This window comes from Pristiophorus japonicus, chromosome 12 (genome assembly GCF_044704955.1).
Source record: "Pristiophorus japonicus isolate sPriJap1 chromosome 12, sPriJap1.hap1, whole genome shotgun sequence".
NCBI lineage: Eukaryota > Metazoa > Chordata > Chondrichthyes > Pristiophoridae > Pristiophorus > Pristiophorus japonicus.
In genome coordinates this window covers 11,749,095-11,766,483 of record NC_091988.1, presented here as the reverse complement: position 1 = coordinate 11,766,483, position 17,389 = coordinate 11,749,095, and the positions used below count along the sequence as shown (strand labels likewise).

Genomic DNA, 17,389 nt, shown 5'->3' with positions numbered 1-17,389 from the left:
AACAAAGAAATGGCGGACCAATTGAACAAGTACTTTGGTTCGGTATTCACTAAGGAGGACACTAACAACCTTCCGGATATAGAGGGATCAGAGGGTCTAGTAAGGAGGAGAAACTGAGGGAAATTCTTATTAGTCGGGAAATTGTGTTGGGGAAATTAATGGGATTGAAGGCCGATAAATCCCCAGGGCCTGATGGACTGCATCCCAGAGTACTTAAGGAGGTGGCCTTGGAAATAGCGGATGCATTGACAGTCATTTTCCAACATTCCATTGACTCTGGATCAGTTCCTATGGAGTGGAGGGTAGCCAATGTAACCCCACTTTTTAAAAAAGGAGGGAGAGAGAAAACAGGGAATTATAGACCGGTAAGCCTGACATCGGTAGTGGGTAAGATGATGGAATCAATTATTAAGGATGTCATAGCAGTGCATTTGGAAAGAGGTGACATGATAGGTCCAAGTCAGCATGGATTTGTGAAAGGGAAATCATGCTTGACAAATCTTCTGGAATTTTTTGAGGATGTTTCCAGTAGAGTGGACAAGGGAGAACCAGTTGATGTGGTATATTTGGACTTTCAGAAGGTTTTCGACAAGGTCCCACACAAGAGATTAATGTGCAAAGTTAAAGCACATGGGATTGGGGGTAGTGTGCTGACATGGATTGAGAACTGGTTGTCAGACAGGAAGCAAAGAGTAGGAGTAAATGGGTACTTTTCAGAATGGCAGGCGGTGACTAGTGGGGTACCACAAGGTTCTGTGCTGGGGCCCCAGCTGTTTACATTGTACATTAATGATTTAGACGAGGGGATTAAATATAGTATCTCCAAATTTGAAGATGACATTAAGTTAGGTGGCAGTGTGAGCTGCGAGGAGGATGCTATGAGGCTGCAGAGTGACTTGGATAGGTTAGGTGAGTGGGCAAATGCATGGCAGATGAAGTATAATGTGGATAAATGTGAGGTTATCCACTTTGGTGGTAAAAACAGAGAGACAGACTATTATCTGAATGGTGACAGATTAGGAAAAGGGGAGGTGCAACGAGACCTGGGTGTCATGGTACATCAGTCATTGAAGGTTGGCATGCAGGTATAGCAGGCGGTTAAGAAAGCAAATGGCATGTTGTCCTTCATAGCGAGGGGATTTGAGTACAGGGGCAGGGAGGTGTTGCTACAGTTTTACAGGGCATTGGTGAGGCCACACCTGGAATATTGTGTACAGTTTTGGTCTCCTAACCTGAGGAAGGACATTCTTGCTATTGAGGGAGTGCAGCGAAGATTCACCAGATTGATTCCCGGGATGGCGGGACTGACCTATCAAGAAAGACTGGATCAACTGGGCTTGTATTCATTGGAGTTCAGAAGAATGAGAGGGCACCTCATAGAAACGTTTAAAATTCTGATGGGTTTAGACAGGTTAGATGCAGGAAGAATGTTCCCAATGTTGGGGAAGTCCAGAACCAGGGGACACAGTCAAAGGATAAGGGGGATGCCATTTAGGACCGAGATGAGGAGGAATTTCTTCACCCAGAGAGTGGTGAACCTGTGGAATTCTCTACCACAGAAAGTTGTTGAGGCCAATTCACTAAATATATTCAAAAAGGAGTTAGATGTAGTCCTTACTACTAAGGGGATCAAGTGGTATGGTGAGAAAGCAGGAATGGGGTACTGAAGTTGCATGTTCAGCCATGAACTCATTGAATGGCGGTGCAGGCTAGAAGGGCCAAATGGCCTACACCTGCACCTATTTTCTATGTTTTTCTATATAGGCCTCAACAATGAAATGCTGCTCAGTGACTATGCAGTAAAGGTGGGAAATGAGAGAAGGAAGGAGAGGCTCGCAGATGGAAGGTAATCAGTTGGTGCAACAGGTACTCACTTTCATCAGACGGATGATGTTGTTCAGTCTTTTCCTGCACTGCATCGTGGTGCGGTGTTGATGGAGGTCCCAGAGACCTCCACGGCAATCTCCCTCCATGCATTTGTCAAGACCTCGCGAGTGGGTCTCCCCGCGTCTGGGTAAAGGATTCGCTTCCTTCCCTCCACACCATGCACCAGGGTGTCCAACTCGCCGTCGGAAAATCTACTTGTCCTTCTTGGTCCAGCAGCACCAGCCATCCTTCCCTCCTCAGGGCCCTGCTGCAAACCCTGGCCTTGGAGCCGCTGGCTTGTTAGCTGCACATGATCAGAAGGCTGAACTTCCCTGTGGTTACTCCGCTACAATCATCCCATCCACACCGCTGCAAACTCCTGATTCCCGCCAGTCATTACCACCGGACGCCATTTAAAAAATAAAATCGCTGAAAATTGACCGACTGGCCGCCGCAAAAATAGCGGCAGTAATCGCGCCAAGAAGACGGTAGGTGCGCCAGGTTTGTGCCGGGCCTGAATTTCAGCCCTGGGTGTTTTGGCACAATTAGGAAACCAGAGAAACATTCTTTCCCCATTCAGGACTAGATAATAGTATTCTATATAATTAAAAGCTTGCACTTGCTACTTATCTCTTGTGTCATACCTTTCAAAGGCCTAAAATGCAAGAGCGGTCTTAGAGCATTTGCAACTCAAAACATCACAGGTCTGTAGGATAAAAAGTTACCAGTATCTTAACGGGCTAATGTTTAAGCCAAATATTCAATTAATTGAATGCGAGCAAATCAGAAGTAGTGTAAATTATCAAATGACCAATTAAACCAGTCAATCTTTTTTAAAGTTGCCATTCACGAAACAACAAATAGCAGCAAAACCCACCAAAAATTGATCAGTTTTCTCGCACTGTTTTCAGCTGATATTTTTCTTCGTTGCTCAACTTGGTCAAGTTACAGATAACATTGGTAACATAAATACACAAATCAAAAATCTCAATTCTGGAAAAAAAAGGAATACGTTTTCCCACAAAATGGGTCATTTAACGCTAAAGGCCTGCAAACGGTTTCCCTCACAAAGAATTGCACTTCTGTCCGAGACCTGGGACTAGAGAGTTGAAGATTTCACCGAGGCCTTGGATGCTGGTGAATTTCAGTTATTGTGGATAATTTCTTTGAGAGAGAGATAGATGTATCATTCTGTGGAACTACAATTACCAGAATGTACCATGACAACTGGGCAGAAAGACAGATCAGGAATAACTCCCATGAACAATATATGATTCGTGATGATGCATGTGAGGAAGGGGGTGAGGGGGTGAGGAGCAGAAGGAGAGAGAGACGTGAAGAACAACTTTGATTTAGGTTTAAATTACTTTTTATAAAAACAAGATGGCACCGCAGCACTTTAATAATGCTGCTGTATCTGTCAATATTGGCCGTGTGTCACTCAGTCTTGGACTTTGTATTATTTCAGCAATAGCACATTCCAATTGCAATCACGGTCTTTTTTGCAAATCAATCTTTAACTTAATGCATTAATCAAGTTTGCAGAACTGTTCACATATAGGGGCCGAGTTTGCAGTCCGAGGCTTCCCGCGGACAGATACCACCGACCAGCAAAAAAAATCTACACATTTAGCTTCAGCCTCGGAATCCACGGAGACTTGCGTTTCTCGGCCTCCAAGTATAGGCCTGCATATCGCGGTTCGCAAACACCCCTGGGATCACGTGGGTCGGCCCAACCAAAGAAGGGAATTCCATTCAAGCTTGGGGGCTAAAAATAAACTGACCTTAGTGCACAGAATTTTTAATGTATAAATGATAATTGATAAAATTTTATTTGTTTTTTTAAAACTTTCACGGGCAGTCGCTGGGCAAATAGCCCGAATCTCCGCCCGCGGAGACCTTTTCCTGGGGATGCGAAGTATCTGTCGAGAGAATTATTGACAAATTGCAAGTTCCAGGTTTTAGCGCATGCTCAGCACATGCCTACTAGCACATGCCTAAACCTGGAACTTGCGCAGCCCCTCCGGGCACATGCACACCTCGTAAGCGCCCACAGGGGCCACAAAATATGGCCCATAATGTAATTTGCAACTTACTGCTTATTGCAATATGTGATGAGTTTCCTCTCAAAATGCTTACACAAAACGTTAAAATCACTATTTTTGGGAATTATTTAGATATAATTTTATCACCGGTATGTCTCCCCCACCATATATGAGATATTAATGATCCAATGCATGTGCTGACAATAGATAAGGAGCAGCATGTCAAATCAGACTGGATAGTCTAATTTAAATCCAATTAGTTGATGCAGTTATAGCTGGCATCAAGGATTTTTAAAAACACAGGCCTGGAGCAAATTGACACTTTTCCTTCATTCCCATTTCTCATCAATTCTCAAGGCATTGACTTGTTTTGAGAAACAGTTATGCAGGTACCTGCATGCTCTTTCCTACTTAGCTCACACACCATTCTTAGTAAATGTTACACAAGGAGGACCAGCTGAGCCATATCCTGCCTTCATCAGACATCTACATGTGGGCACTTTCCAAAACCGGTCACCAGGTAAGCATTGTAAATGGAAACTTTGCCTCGGACTCCATGTCTTCGTCAACACAAAGGCCACCTACTTCCACCTCTGTAGCATGACCGACGTCTTTGGCCTTTGTTAGCATTCCACATAAATGATTTTGAAGTAGGGACAGAAACAAAGTTGTGTGCGCTGACTGAAGGGGGAGGACAACAGGCAGATATTATTTAATGTAGACAATGCAAAGTGCTGAGACTGGGGAAGGGTAATACACAGTGGGGACAGAAGATAAATGTACATCGACTACAGAACATAACACAGGAGACCGAGTTGGAGTAGTGATGAATAACTTATAGGAAGCACGACACAATTCAATTGCCATAAGAAAGGCAAACAAGATCTTAGGGTGTATAATCAGAAGGATAGAACATAAGTCCCAAAATAGTAACAGAGAGCTTGTATACAGTACCAGTTTAGCTTTACTGTACAGTGTGATGTGTACAGTTCTGCTCACTGTGGGAATATGATAGCTTTGGACAGGGTACAGAGGAATGCAACTAAATTGATAATGTTAAAACACCTAAGTAACCATGAGCGACTAAGCTCATAGGAATGTTTACACGTGAGTAAAGGTAGCTCGAAGAGACAAGACGTTTCCAAGATTTTAAGGGTTATAGATATACAGCCCTAATAAACTGTTTGTCAGAACCACAAACTCTAACTGGGGAGGGGGTTACAAACTCAGAAGAGGGATGGTAAATAGTTTGTTGAAAATCCGGCCCATAGAATAATCATTGAGGATTTCAACTACCCTTATATTAATTGGACAGAAGAGGTAAGTAAAGGAGATATGGGAATGGAGTTCATGCAATGTGTACAGGACTCCTTTCTAACCCAATATGTAGAGCCCAACAAGGGAGGATTCACTATTGGATCTAGTAATGGGGAATGAATCAGAGCAGATAGGAGAAGTAAAATTAGGGAAACATCTCGGCAATAGTGACCATAATATAATATGCTTGAAGATGGTCCTTGAGAAGGACACATGTATGACGAAAACCAGGGTAGTAGATTGGAGAAAAGTTGATTGCGGGGCTGAGAATAGAACTTGGGAAAATAAAAGATGTAGAACAGCAATAGGAAACATTTAAAACGGTGTTGAAAACAGACTGGAAAATGATGTATAACTTTGATAAGTGCAGCGTTATGTATGTGGGCAGGGCAAATGCTCAACATTCATACACCCTCCAGGGAAAGGCATTAAAGATGGCGGAGATAGAAAGAGATTTGGGCATTCTAGTGCATACATCCTTAAGGATACATGAGCAATGCCGTGCAGCGATAGCTAGAGCAAATAGGGTGTTGGAGTGTATCCATAGGGCAATTGAGTACAAGACGAGGCATAGTGTTTTGTCCTTGTACAAGACCTTAGTCAGGCTACACTTGGAATACTGTGTCCGGTTTTGGTCTCCTCACATGGTGGGTGATGTTGAGGCTCTGTAAAGGGTGCGGAAGGCCACGAGACTAATTCCAAGTCTAAAGCATCTGAGTTATCAAGATAGGCTAAAACAGTTGGGACTCTATACCTTAGAGCAGCTTGGACTTAGGGAGGGATATGATTGAAGTTTATAAGATAATGAAGGGAATACACTGTTCCAGCTGACAGTTTATTTCAATTAAATAGGTTAGACAGGGCCAGGGGTCACAAATTGAAGTTGTACAAGGATAGGTTAGATGTCAGGAGGTGGTTCTTTTCCCAGAGAATAGTAGATCTCTGGAACAAGCTGCCGTTTCATGTGGTGGATGCAGATATGCTGAATTCATTCAAGCGAAAGCTGGATTTGTTTCTGGCTGCGGCAGAGATCACCTCTTACAGAAGGTAGGTACTGCATGGAATTTAATGGCCAGAGTGATCTCCTGGACTAGTTTCGATCGCCTAGATAGGTCAGAGGGGAATTTCCCAGGATTTCCTCTCCCTAAAATTGGCCTGGGTTTTTAATGGTTTTTTGCCTCTCCCAGGAGACCACGTGGTTTTGGGTGGGGTGGAGTGTATATGTTGTGATACACAAGGTATTGCAATTTTGTGGGGCAGGCTCGATGGACGAGATGGTCTTTAACTGTCCGTCATTGTTCGTATGAGGCCTAACCCGTGATTTAAAAAGTTCTATCATGATCTCTTTATACTATTCCTCTATTTATAAACCCAAGTAACCCATATGATTTTTTAACCACCTATGCAACTTGCCATGCCACCTTTAAGGATTTGTGTATATGGACATCAAGTTCTCTCTGCTCATCCACTTTTCAAAATCGTGCCACTTATAGTACAGTCTTTCCAGATTAGTCCTCCCAAAGTGCATCAGTTCACACTTCTCTGCATTGAACCAAAGGATGGAGGCCCCAATTTCCAGTGCCAATTGAGAAAATGTCTGGTCCCAGATATGCTGCAGTATGCCTGTGCACCCGCCAGTGATTGCACACAACTATTATAAAAGTATCTATCCTATCAATCATCAACTTAAATTATGGTTTGTTTGCGGATTCTAAATCTGCAGAATTACATATTGTTCAGAAATAGCTTGTGGACAAAATCAGTACCGACAAAACATTTATTTATAGAAAGGTAAAAAAAAGTATATTTGTAGAAAACAAAACAAAAATTGACATTTATATCAGTTCTTAGAGAAATAGGAGCCATTTCTAAACGGGCCCTTGTTCAGATTGGATCCCAAGAGATCGGCAACTACGAGCTGGCTCCTGGCGTTTACACTGACCAACAAAACATTGGCAATGATTCCACCACTGAAATAAGGGAGCCAAATTAAGTATTATAAACATCAGAAACCTACTAATAGATGTTGGTTTTCTAGAATCTGATCCAAACATTCAGCAGTACGAGAATGGCTTCTGGTGCCAGTGTTAGGATCCTTGTGGGTCTCCAGTGCAAAGGTTAACAGCTCCAAATAACAGGACCTGCATTGAGTTAACCATTTAGATTCTGGCAGCAGGAAGGTTGCGTACGTTAAATACGCACTTTTCCCAATGCTGGCCTGTATAGACCATCGCCCAACATTGGGGAAAGTCTACAGCTAGAATGAAAATATTTCAAATGTAACTTTTGTAACAAATACGCATGTGCAAGATCTCATATGTGCAGTTGTTCCATTGGTAAATATGCCCTGCAGTATAAATGGGTTGAATTCAGCACCAATTGAACTGCACATATTAATGAGACTACTTCCAGTGGTTTTGAATATAAAAGGTCATACTCCCCATCACAATATTGGAGCTCAAATACCAAAAACAAACCAGATCACAGATGGATAGCTCTTTTTCGACCAGCACAAACACGATAGGCCTCCTTAAATTTCTATGATTCTATGGATTCGGGGCTCAATTCTGGGCAGAATTTACACTACTGTACGCAGTAGCAGCAGAGCAGTATGAGTTTTCATATAATCAAACTTGTTTACTAAAAACTAATCTAGCCATAATGTTAGCATAGCTAACTTCATTACTTTTGTTTCTTTGTTGGTTATTGTAATGTTTTAAAGGAAACTTTCATGCTTAATATTTGGAATATGTTAATAAATGTAATTTAAAAAAGGTGTTCACACTTGATTAACTACCCTGTAGGGAGTATTATAATAATTTTTTTACATTAAATGGCTGCGTTACTTTTTCAATAACTTACAACCTCAATTAATAAGATTGAAACAGGAACCAGTGCAAGTTTGTCACAAGCAAACTAAACAACACGAATCACAAACATCAAACCCGCAATGATCAAATAAAGATGAAAGAAGTCCTTTCAACATCTTTACAGATTTTAAAAATCCAGTATGTGTCTTTCAACACAAGTCTACAGGATGGCACAGTTAGCAAATTCACAATATGCCTACTGTTGATTCGGAACAATAGATGCGGTCGCCAGATTGTCTAACAGTGCCTTGGCTGATAATGACTTGACCTTAGAGGAATCGTCTCATCATCCTCCTGTCACCGTATCTACTAACCCAACCTGTGCCACGTCCCAAGTCAGACAGCATCCCATTGCCATTATCTGGTCTTCAGCTGTCACAAGTGCTCCTCAGTTGAAAACTTTAACAGCCATTTCTCTTGGTTCCAGATTGATGTTCTGCAAATTGTCATCTTTGGTGATGACCACTTTACACTAGCCAGTGCCAATAATAGTGATAAAAATAACATGGAACAGTTTTTAATTGTTCTCTCCTTAGCTTGTAGTTGTACATACTCTTTGTTCTAGATTAGCGTTGAAAGTATTGATTCTCTGTAGATTGTTTTTTTTAAAACCACCCCTTTTTATCATGTTATAATCTCAATTTTCTGTTGGACTTATCAACTTTTTAAAAAACATGTCAAATAATCTCAATTTTTACCTTCTTTGTTATATACCTCAGATACCATCAAGTTCACAGGATTGCATATATAAAAACAAATGGTACTTGGGTCAAGATTCTTTGTAACAGACTCCAAAATGGTCCTTGAATAACATCAGTTATGCATTATCGTGCCTAAAACAATTGTTTCAAGTGCAGAAAACACTTGCATATAGAAGTTATTTTGTTATATAGGATATTTCTATTAACATTCTGTTATACTTCAACTATGTTGGTTCAGGCTTGAAAATGACAAACTGTGCTCTGAATTGAATGTATTCAAGATTTATGCCTCATTTATGGAACTGTTTCCAATAAACAAATAATAATCTGTTCATTCAAAGTTGTTTGTTTGCTTAAAAGAATTCAAAATCATCCTTTTGTTTGAAATAAACAATTTTTAAAAAAGCAGCAAGAGAATGTTTTCTTTTACACAATTTCAATTCAATTTAATATAAGCAACTTTGAATTGCACACAGTTTTCCAATATACAAGTAATCTTTTTTGATTTAAAAGATAAACCCTGAAATATGAATTCCAAAATTAGGTTAAAACCTGATAAAACACACAAACATCAGTATTAGCATTTGGCAGTTTTAATAATGCTTAGCCAGGCCTCTGGCACACAGAGCACATCTCTCCAGAACAGTCAGCAACAATCATGAGCAGACAAGATTTATTATTTATTCAAATCACTGCATTTGTTGCTTTCAAAGTATTCAAGGCCCGAAATTGGTCGATACGCAAGGTCCGCTCATTTCTCGGCAGTGCGTCGAGACCAAAGAGGACAAAATTGCTCAAAAAATTTTTGCCGGTATGTCAGCGGTCTGCATCGAGTGGTATGTATCTTAGTAGTCGATCCAGATCGACTTTCTGTTCAATGGGCAGTGTGGCACGGAACTGCGCATGCGCAAATTTTTTTTTTTTACACAAGCATTTTACCTGTGATTTCAGGGGTCAGGGGTCACCCGTGGATGCGCAGTGAGTTGAAGAGGACAGAGAGTACATAGCACAGTGAAAATATATCGCTAACAACTAATAAGTCTTCACTTTGAAGACAAGAGATATTTAACAAATCAAAATTCATACCAGTAAAAAGATTATGGCAATGATAAAAAAATACATCAAAGCACAGGAACATCGAGAAAGAGGGGAGATTGAGGGCGCATGCCTTCGATGAGACGGAGTTACCTGCCCTTCTGGAGCACGTAACAGAGAGGGTCTCCGAGCTAACCAAGGGTGGTCATGGAAAGCCCCCCCTCCCCCCCCTCAAAAGGAGTACAACCAAATATGGGACGAGATCGGGAAAGCTGTGTCCTCTAAAGGTACCGGGGAAAGGTGCCGTAAGAGGTGGAGCGACCTGGTGAGGGCAGCAAGAGCAAGTAATGATTTTATTAATGCCACCCCCCTCCCCCCCCCCACGTGCTATGTACCATGTAAATGTAGGTTCAGTGTCGCACGGATTATGTTATTTATCTTAAGGCTACGGTGATGTATTTGTGCTTTTCAGGCAATGACAAGAGGATCAACGCAGTGCTTTTTTGCGTGTGTGCGATGTTAAATGGATTGAAGATTTTTACTTTGATTTACTTTACTTTCTGCAGAAGAAGACATCTGCAATAACAGCCAATCAGCGTCGCACAGGAGGAGGACCCACAACCCAGGAGCCTGTTACGGATAGAGATCCGTGCCCTGTCCCTGGTTGGGGATAGCAACCGTGCCACCACCAGCATTGGAACTGACCCATTCACACAAGATGGTGATAAGTTGAATAAAATGCAGTCTGTGTTGCGGTCCTCTCATGTCATGCAATGTAACTGTAATGTTGGCCTGATGTAATGTAATGCAAGTTTATTGTACTGTAATGTTTGCCTCATGTGATGCATATATGTATTCTGTCTGCGATATGTAATGCAGTACTGCAGCAGTGGTGGACATTCAAGTAAGATTGCAATAAGTCATTGTACTGTGTACTAATGTAACTCTGACCCCTCCCCGGTGCCAAGCTTTTTTAAATGTTGTTGTGTACTTCCAGACTCAGATGATTCAGACCACAGCGACACAGACGACAGACCCACTGTCTCCACCTCTGGCGTCACCCTGAAGAGGAAGAGGAACAGCTGCTTATCTGGCAGCCAGTGGAGCTGGGGTTGGAGACGGAGGAGGATACACCAGCTCCATGTGGGATAGCTGGAACATCCTCCACCATGGAGTCTGCATTCAGGGACTTCCCCCATAGCTCCTCTGATTCTGCCGGACCAAGCTGTGCGCAGCAAGGCACCGCTAGTGTTGCAGTGGTGTTGCCTTTGATGCAGCGATGGAGGTTGGTACAGAAAAGGTCGGTTGCTGTAGGCGTGTACCAGGACGTGGTGCATTTGTCACAGGCCAGCGTCGACATAGGTTGCGAGCTGCTCGAGGCCATGATTACAATAGCCACAAACATCATGGTTCTATCAGAGCGGCAGTCGGAGAAAAGGTTGTGTACGATTGCTGCGATGGAGCAAACCGTCAACGCCATCGAAGCCATGCAGCAATCGACGGGATCGGGACATAGCGCGGAACCCCCCCCCCCCACCCCCTCCATGCCATAGTAGTCAGGTCGACAGCATCTGAGGGTGGGGAGCTGACATCATCTCCCAGCCCTGAAGCCTCACCTTTCACATCACAAGCTTCTCCTGAGGCCCCAGTTTGCGCCTGCAGTGTCCGACCACCCCCCCACCCACCCCAAACATGACAGCAACGGCACTTGGGGTGCGGTGCTGCATGCCAGCTTGGTATCAACACGGGGAGGTCCATGCCCAGACACTGGGAAAGGGAAGGGCGGGAGGAGGGGGGCGGTGGGAAGAGAGAAATAGTCCCAAGGGTAGTGTAGCACGCGGGCATGGAAGGGGCAGTGGCGTGGACCGGGAAAGTAAAGGGTCTTTTTGTTGTAAAAGTTGTTTTATAGTTATAAGTTTCACAAAGTTTTAAAATTGTTGTATATTTTTTACATTTTTACATAAATGTTTTTGAATTGAACTTAAGCACTCTTGTACAGTGTCAAACTTTTCCCTGAAGATTCCTTGCGGGCAAGGCCTCCTCCTCCTTATCATTCTGCGACCTCTTCCATTACCCTTATAACTCTGCACAATAAACTTCCTCACATCTGGTTCCTCCATTAGACCGGTTGTCAGCAATACAGTTAGATGAGGTCCTTACTGCTAGGGGGATCAAGGGGTATGGCGAGAAAGCAGGAAGGGGGTACTGAAGTTGAATGTTCAGCCATGAACTCATTGAATGGCGGTGCAGGCTAGAAGGGCCGAATGGCCTACTCCTGCACCTATTTTCTATGTTTCTATGTTTCTATAACACAGGCACCATTGTTTTTAAATCTCCACAATATTTTTCGATGAAAATAATAACTAAATATGCATTCTATCTTAATAAGTTACTCAGTAATAGTGAATACACCATTTCCAATCAAAATCACACTGTAAAAATCACTGTTCACCTCAGAGATAGAGGTGCTGCTATAACTGACAGTTCCCGATTTCCAAAATGGCGGATCCGTGCATTCCGCCCACTTACCACCGTGTAAAACCACCTTTTCTTGGACGATATGCAGCCTGATAGTATGTGAGCGGTATGCAATGAAAATCGGACTTCTTGGGCGGTATGCGGGTGGTCCTGCACGGCGGGCGGTGTGTATACAGCTCGGCGGTATGTCAATGATGAATATTCCGCCGAGCGGAATGTCAGCTGCATGTAGGTGTTTTTGGCCAAAATCGCATTTTTGGGCGCTATGCCGACCAATTTCGGCCCGTGTGTTTATTTCTTCCAAAGCTTTGCTGACTAAACTTGAAATTTTCAGATTACAGTTTTATTTTTTTTTTTAAAACTCAAAGCACCTATTACCTAGCAGCCAATTTCAGCTGAGCTCATCAAAAGATAAATCTAAAAATCAAAGGCATAAGCTATATTTCGGTAATAGATGCCACATTAGTTGCATCTGTCTTGTATAAGCCATGGGGCAAATTTGGCCTCGAGCTAAGCTTCCAACCCAATGCGCTCGCCATCACCAAAACCGTTTACTTCCCCATCTCTAACATTTCCCGTCTCCAACCCTGCCTCAGCTCAGCTGCTGCTTAAACCTGCATCCATGCCTTTGTTACCTATAGACTCAACTATTCCAATGCTCTCCTGGGCAGCTTCTTATTCTGTACCCTCCGTAAACTGAAGCTCATCCATAATTCTACTGTCCAGCAAAGCCTCAATTTTTAAAATTCTCATTTTTGTTTTCAAATCCCTCTATGTGCTTTGTCCTCCCTACCTCTGGAACCTCCTCCAGACAGACACAGGGATTTAAATACAAATATGGTAACGAGGTGCAAAGAACTTACCGAAATGCCCAACATACCATGCGTACTTGACATGTTATAAATGGCACTTTTCTACTTGACTCCTATGGTACTGGCAAACGGTTAGCACTATTTGTTCAATATATGCAGCTGCCCGTGATAAGCATGGATGGTACAAGTAGTGAAGTCTGTAATTGCATCAGCAATACACCAAATCATCTAGTACATTAAGTGAAACGGCTTTCTCTGACAACTCGAACAACAGTGGCATTTCCCAATTATTTGCGCTCAGAGATGTGTGTAATTGGGGTGTAAAGCAAATACCTGGCGTAAAAGATCAAGGAAACTCGTGTACAATTGTTACACGCATGTAATTAGGCAACGTCCAATTTCCTTGCTCTTTTATACCCGTCTATTGATCCTTGCATTAGAACACACCTCGGCTCATTATAATGACTCTGCTCCCTGGCTAAAGAGCTGCACTTGCAAATTTCCTGCAATTACATTGGTTCAAAACACCTGGGTGAAAAGTTATGCACCAAATTCTGGGTACAGGAAGAAACATCATTTTTCTAGTGTTTTGTTGTGATTTTTTGAGCAATTAAAAAAAATATATATATATTTTACCCACTACCGCTATAATTTTCTGTTCCTTTGAATGCATTTTTCTGGCATCAGTGTAGGTCACATTGTTTTTAAACATGCTGTGCCTGAATGATAGTTAGATGGCTTGAAACTTTAATTTTCATACTTATAGAATGAAACTATGATGCAAGTTTTCCACTTTCCTCATGCCCCGATTGTTCATGCTGATTTTTTTCTTATTTATGCCCATTTTTACATTCCACCGTATGTTGAATGAGATTGCCAAGAAATTTGGATGTAAAGAAAGACTTGGATTTATATAGCACCGGATGTCACAAAGCGCTTTACAACCAATGATGTATTTTTGGAGTGTGATCACTGTTGTAATGCAGAAAATGTGGCAGCCAATTTGCACACAAGCAAGCTCCCACAAACAGCAATGTGATAATCTGTTTTTGTTATGTTGATTGTGAGATAAATATTGGCCAGGACATTGGGGATAACTCTTCGAAATAGTGCCATGAGATCTTTTACTTCCACCTGAGAGAGCATCTCATCCGAAATATGACACCTCAGGAAATTTGCGTGTGAAGCTCTTTAGCTAGGGGGCAGAGTCATTATAATATGCAGTGCTCCCTCAACACTGCACTGGAGTGTAGCAACATGAGCCATTAGAGGTAGCAGCATGCAGCGGCATACCACTGCAGGGAGCAGCGCGTGCTGCTGCAGGAGGGCGACGGTTGACTGCAGTACAGGCAGGTATAGCAGGAGCGGCGAGGTGGGGCGAAGAAGCGGCAAGAGTTCATAGAGGGATGATATCGGGGTCTAGGAGAGGCGAGAGCCCAGGGGCAGCACGGGCCAGCCCACACTGCGATATGTGTGCGCACTTGGTCCGTGCAGCAGAGCTGGTCTCCAGTCATCCTGGTTAATCTTTGCCACTGGACCAAGACCTAGCTCTGTCAAGCCCATGTGGTGGCTGGTGTGCAACGGTCACCACACGTTAAAAAAATCCACGCACAGGCATCTTCCACCCTTCAACATGTAGTTCGGGATCCAGAATATTAGGTCCTTCATTGAAACACCTGAGAACTCATCCTTTTCGGCGTGGAAGCAAGTCATCATCGTTTCGAGGGACTGCCTTTGATGATGATGACTGGAGTGTCAGCCTAGATTTTTTTGTGCTCAAGTCCCTGGAGTGGGACTTGAATCCACAATTTTCTGACTCAAGAGGCGAGACTGCTACCCACTGAGCCACAGCCGACGCTGTAAATAGACATTGGCAAAATGAGTGTATATTTGAGTGTAACTTCCCGATTACACTCCCACAGGAAATTCCACCGAACCAAGTCAGAGAAAAACCTGGGGGATGGGTCATAAGTAAACTTAGAGGGAGGTCTATGTAGTATGAAAATTTTATTACTAATTATATTAATATGCAAGTCTCTGTATCAATAGAAATTACTTCAGAGATCTGCAGTCATAGGTTATTTCAAGGTCATGAAACACAGTATTTATCTAACCATTGATCAGACTTGACAAAATAACATGAGAGATGAAGCTGTGGGTCCATTCGATCAGGATTGTTTTCTGAACAAATATTGTATCTAACAACATTAACAGTTCTATTTATACAACACTCATCAAGTAAACTGCTCTTTTCATATTTCTGAACAGAAGGGAGTTTTGTTGTCAGCAATGCACACGACAGAACTTGTACCATGTTCCTCTGGAACTACCTATCTGTGACTGTGCCAAAATCAACACCATTTGGAGTCAGGACATGGAAGGAAAAACATTCAATGCAAAGGTTGACTTGGCTCAATACAAATGCCAGTCAGCTACACAGACAACCTAAGCTCTAATCTTGGTATGACACAATTTCCTAGTAGCAGACCAAAATTAGTATCTGTATTTTTTTTTTAAAAAGGTGACATGTTTTCCATTGGTCAAAGTGCAAATGTTTAATTCCAGTGAAACAAAACAGCATTAATACAACTGATATTCAAGGATCAGCGAAAGGACTTTGTTTACCTTTTGTCAAGATTTTTTTTTATAAAAGTGTTGCATGTAACAATCTCCTTGACAAGCTCAGGACATTTTAAAAGTTGGGAGCATTTCAAATCATTTAATCTCACAGGAAGGCCACTGAGATGAGCCGAACGACAAATGATGATGCACTGTGCATCTCCAACCCAAACTGTGATGGAATTTCTCTTCAGGGTCAGACTAGTTGAAGTGAGAAAACTAATGCAGCACTGCTTGTTGAGCAGGTTTATGGAGCCTCCTGCTTCACCTGCAGCAAGGATCACCCCTCCCCTGGTTTACAAGCCCCGCTCACCCCCCGGGGGCTCATGCTTTAGCTCCCCCTCACTTCCCACCTCCCTTACCCCCTCGGTACCTCTTTACTCGGGGGTGGGTGAAGCGGAGAGCCTGATGATGCACGTACCGGGGCTCCCTCCCGCCCACCCTGGGCCCGGGCCGTCACCCCTAACAACGGGGCCTGCTTGCGCGGCGGCCACTCTCTCAGTCTCCCCCGCCCCGCCCGGGGTCCCCGGGCTCCCTTCGGCCCACTCACCGATCCAGCCAGAAAGTCCAGGGCGAGTTGAGCGGGACGCCGGACTTGTCGATCTCCTCGATGTGGCCCTGGTCGAGGTGGATGGTGTCCTCCTGCTCCTGCTCCTGCTCCTGTTCGTACTCCGCGGCCGGCGGGGTAGCCGCGTCCCCCCGCTCCTGCTCCTGCTCCCGCTCCAGTTGCTGCCGCAAGTCCGGGGTCGCGGGTCCCGCCATTTTGCTGACGCTCTCGGCCACCGGGAGCCGCCGCCGCGCCGGGGCGGGGGACACAGCGCATGCGCGCCGCCGCGTAACCCAGCCCCTCCCCGCGACGTCACCGACACGCACGTCACACACCAGCCAAGCGCTGATTGGTTGTCTGCGAAGCCGCCCCGGGGATAGGAGAGCGGGCCTCTGCCCCACGTGGGGGGGGAGGGGCGGGGCTTCAGAGCTGTGAATGATGATGATCATCATCAGAGGCAGTCCCTCGGAATCGAGGAAGACTTGCTTCCACTCTTAAAATGAGTCCTCAGGTGGCTGAACAGTCCAATACAAGAGCCACAGTCTCTGTCACAGGTGGGACAGATAGTCGTTGAGGGTAAGGGTGGGCGGGACAGATATTTGCCGCACGCTCTTTCCGCTGCCTGCGCTTGATTTCTGCATGCTCTCGGCGACGAGACTCGAGGTGCTCAGCGCCCTCCCGGATGCACTTCCTCCACTTTGGGCGGTCTTTGGCCAGGGACTCCCAGGTGTCGGTGAGGATGTTGCACTTTTATCAGGGAGGCTTTGAGGGTGTCCCTGTAACGTTTCCTCTGCCCACCTTTGGCTCGTTTGCCGCGAAGGAGTTTCGAGTCGAGCGCTTGATTTGGGAGTCTCGTGTCTGGCATGCGAACTATGTGGCCTGACCAGCGGAGCTGATCGAGTGCGATCAGTGTTTCAATGCTGGGGATGTTGGCCTGGTCGAGGACGCTGATGTTGGTGCGTCTGTCCTCCCAGGGGATTTGTAGGATCTTGCGGAGACATTGTTGGTTGTATATCTCCAGTGACTTGATGTGTCTTCTGTAAGTCGTCCATGTCTCTGACCCATATAGGAGGGCGGGAATTACTACAGCCCTGTAGAG

The 17,389-nt window shown here is 44.1% G+C and overlaps 1 protein-coding gene across 2 annotated transcripts in view; it reads right to left on the bottom strand.

Moving 5' to 3' along the window:
- eif4e3 (eukaryotic translation initiation factor 4E family member 3) overlaps positions 1-16,584 on the bottom strand; it is a 98,434-nt gene extending 81,850 nt beyond the window's left edge. Inside the window, exon 1 of one of the 2 annotated variants that reach the window (XM_070894650.1) lies at positions 16,294-16,584. In XM_070894650.1, coding sequence (XP_070750751.1) covers positions 16,294-16,505 — 212 coding nt within the window. In that variant the 5' untranslated portion in view covers positions 16,506-16,584. The remainder of the gene's footprint in view (positions 1-16,293) is intronic. The other variant, XM_070894651.1, reaches the window with a different exon arrangement.
- Positions 16,585-17,389: the final 805 nt, after the last annotated feature.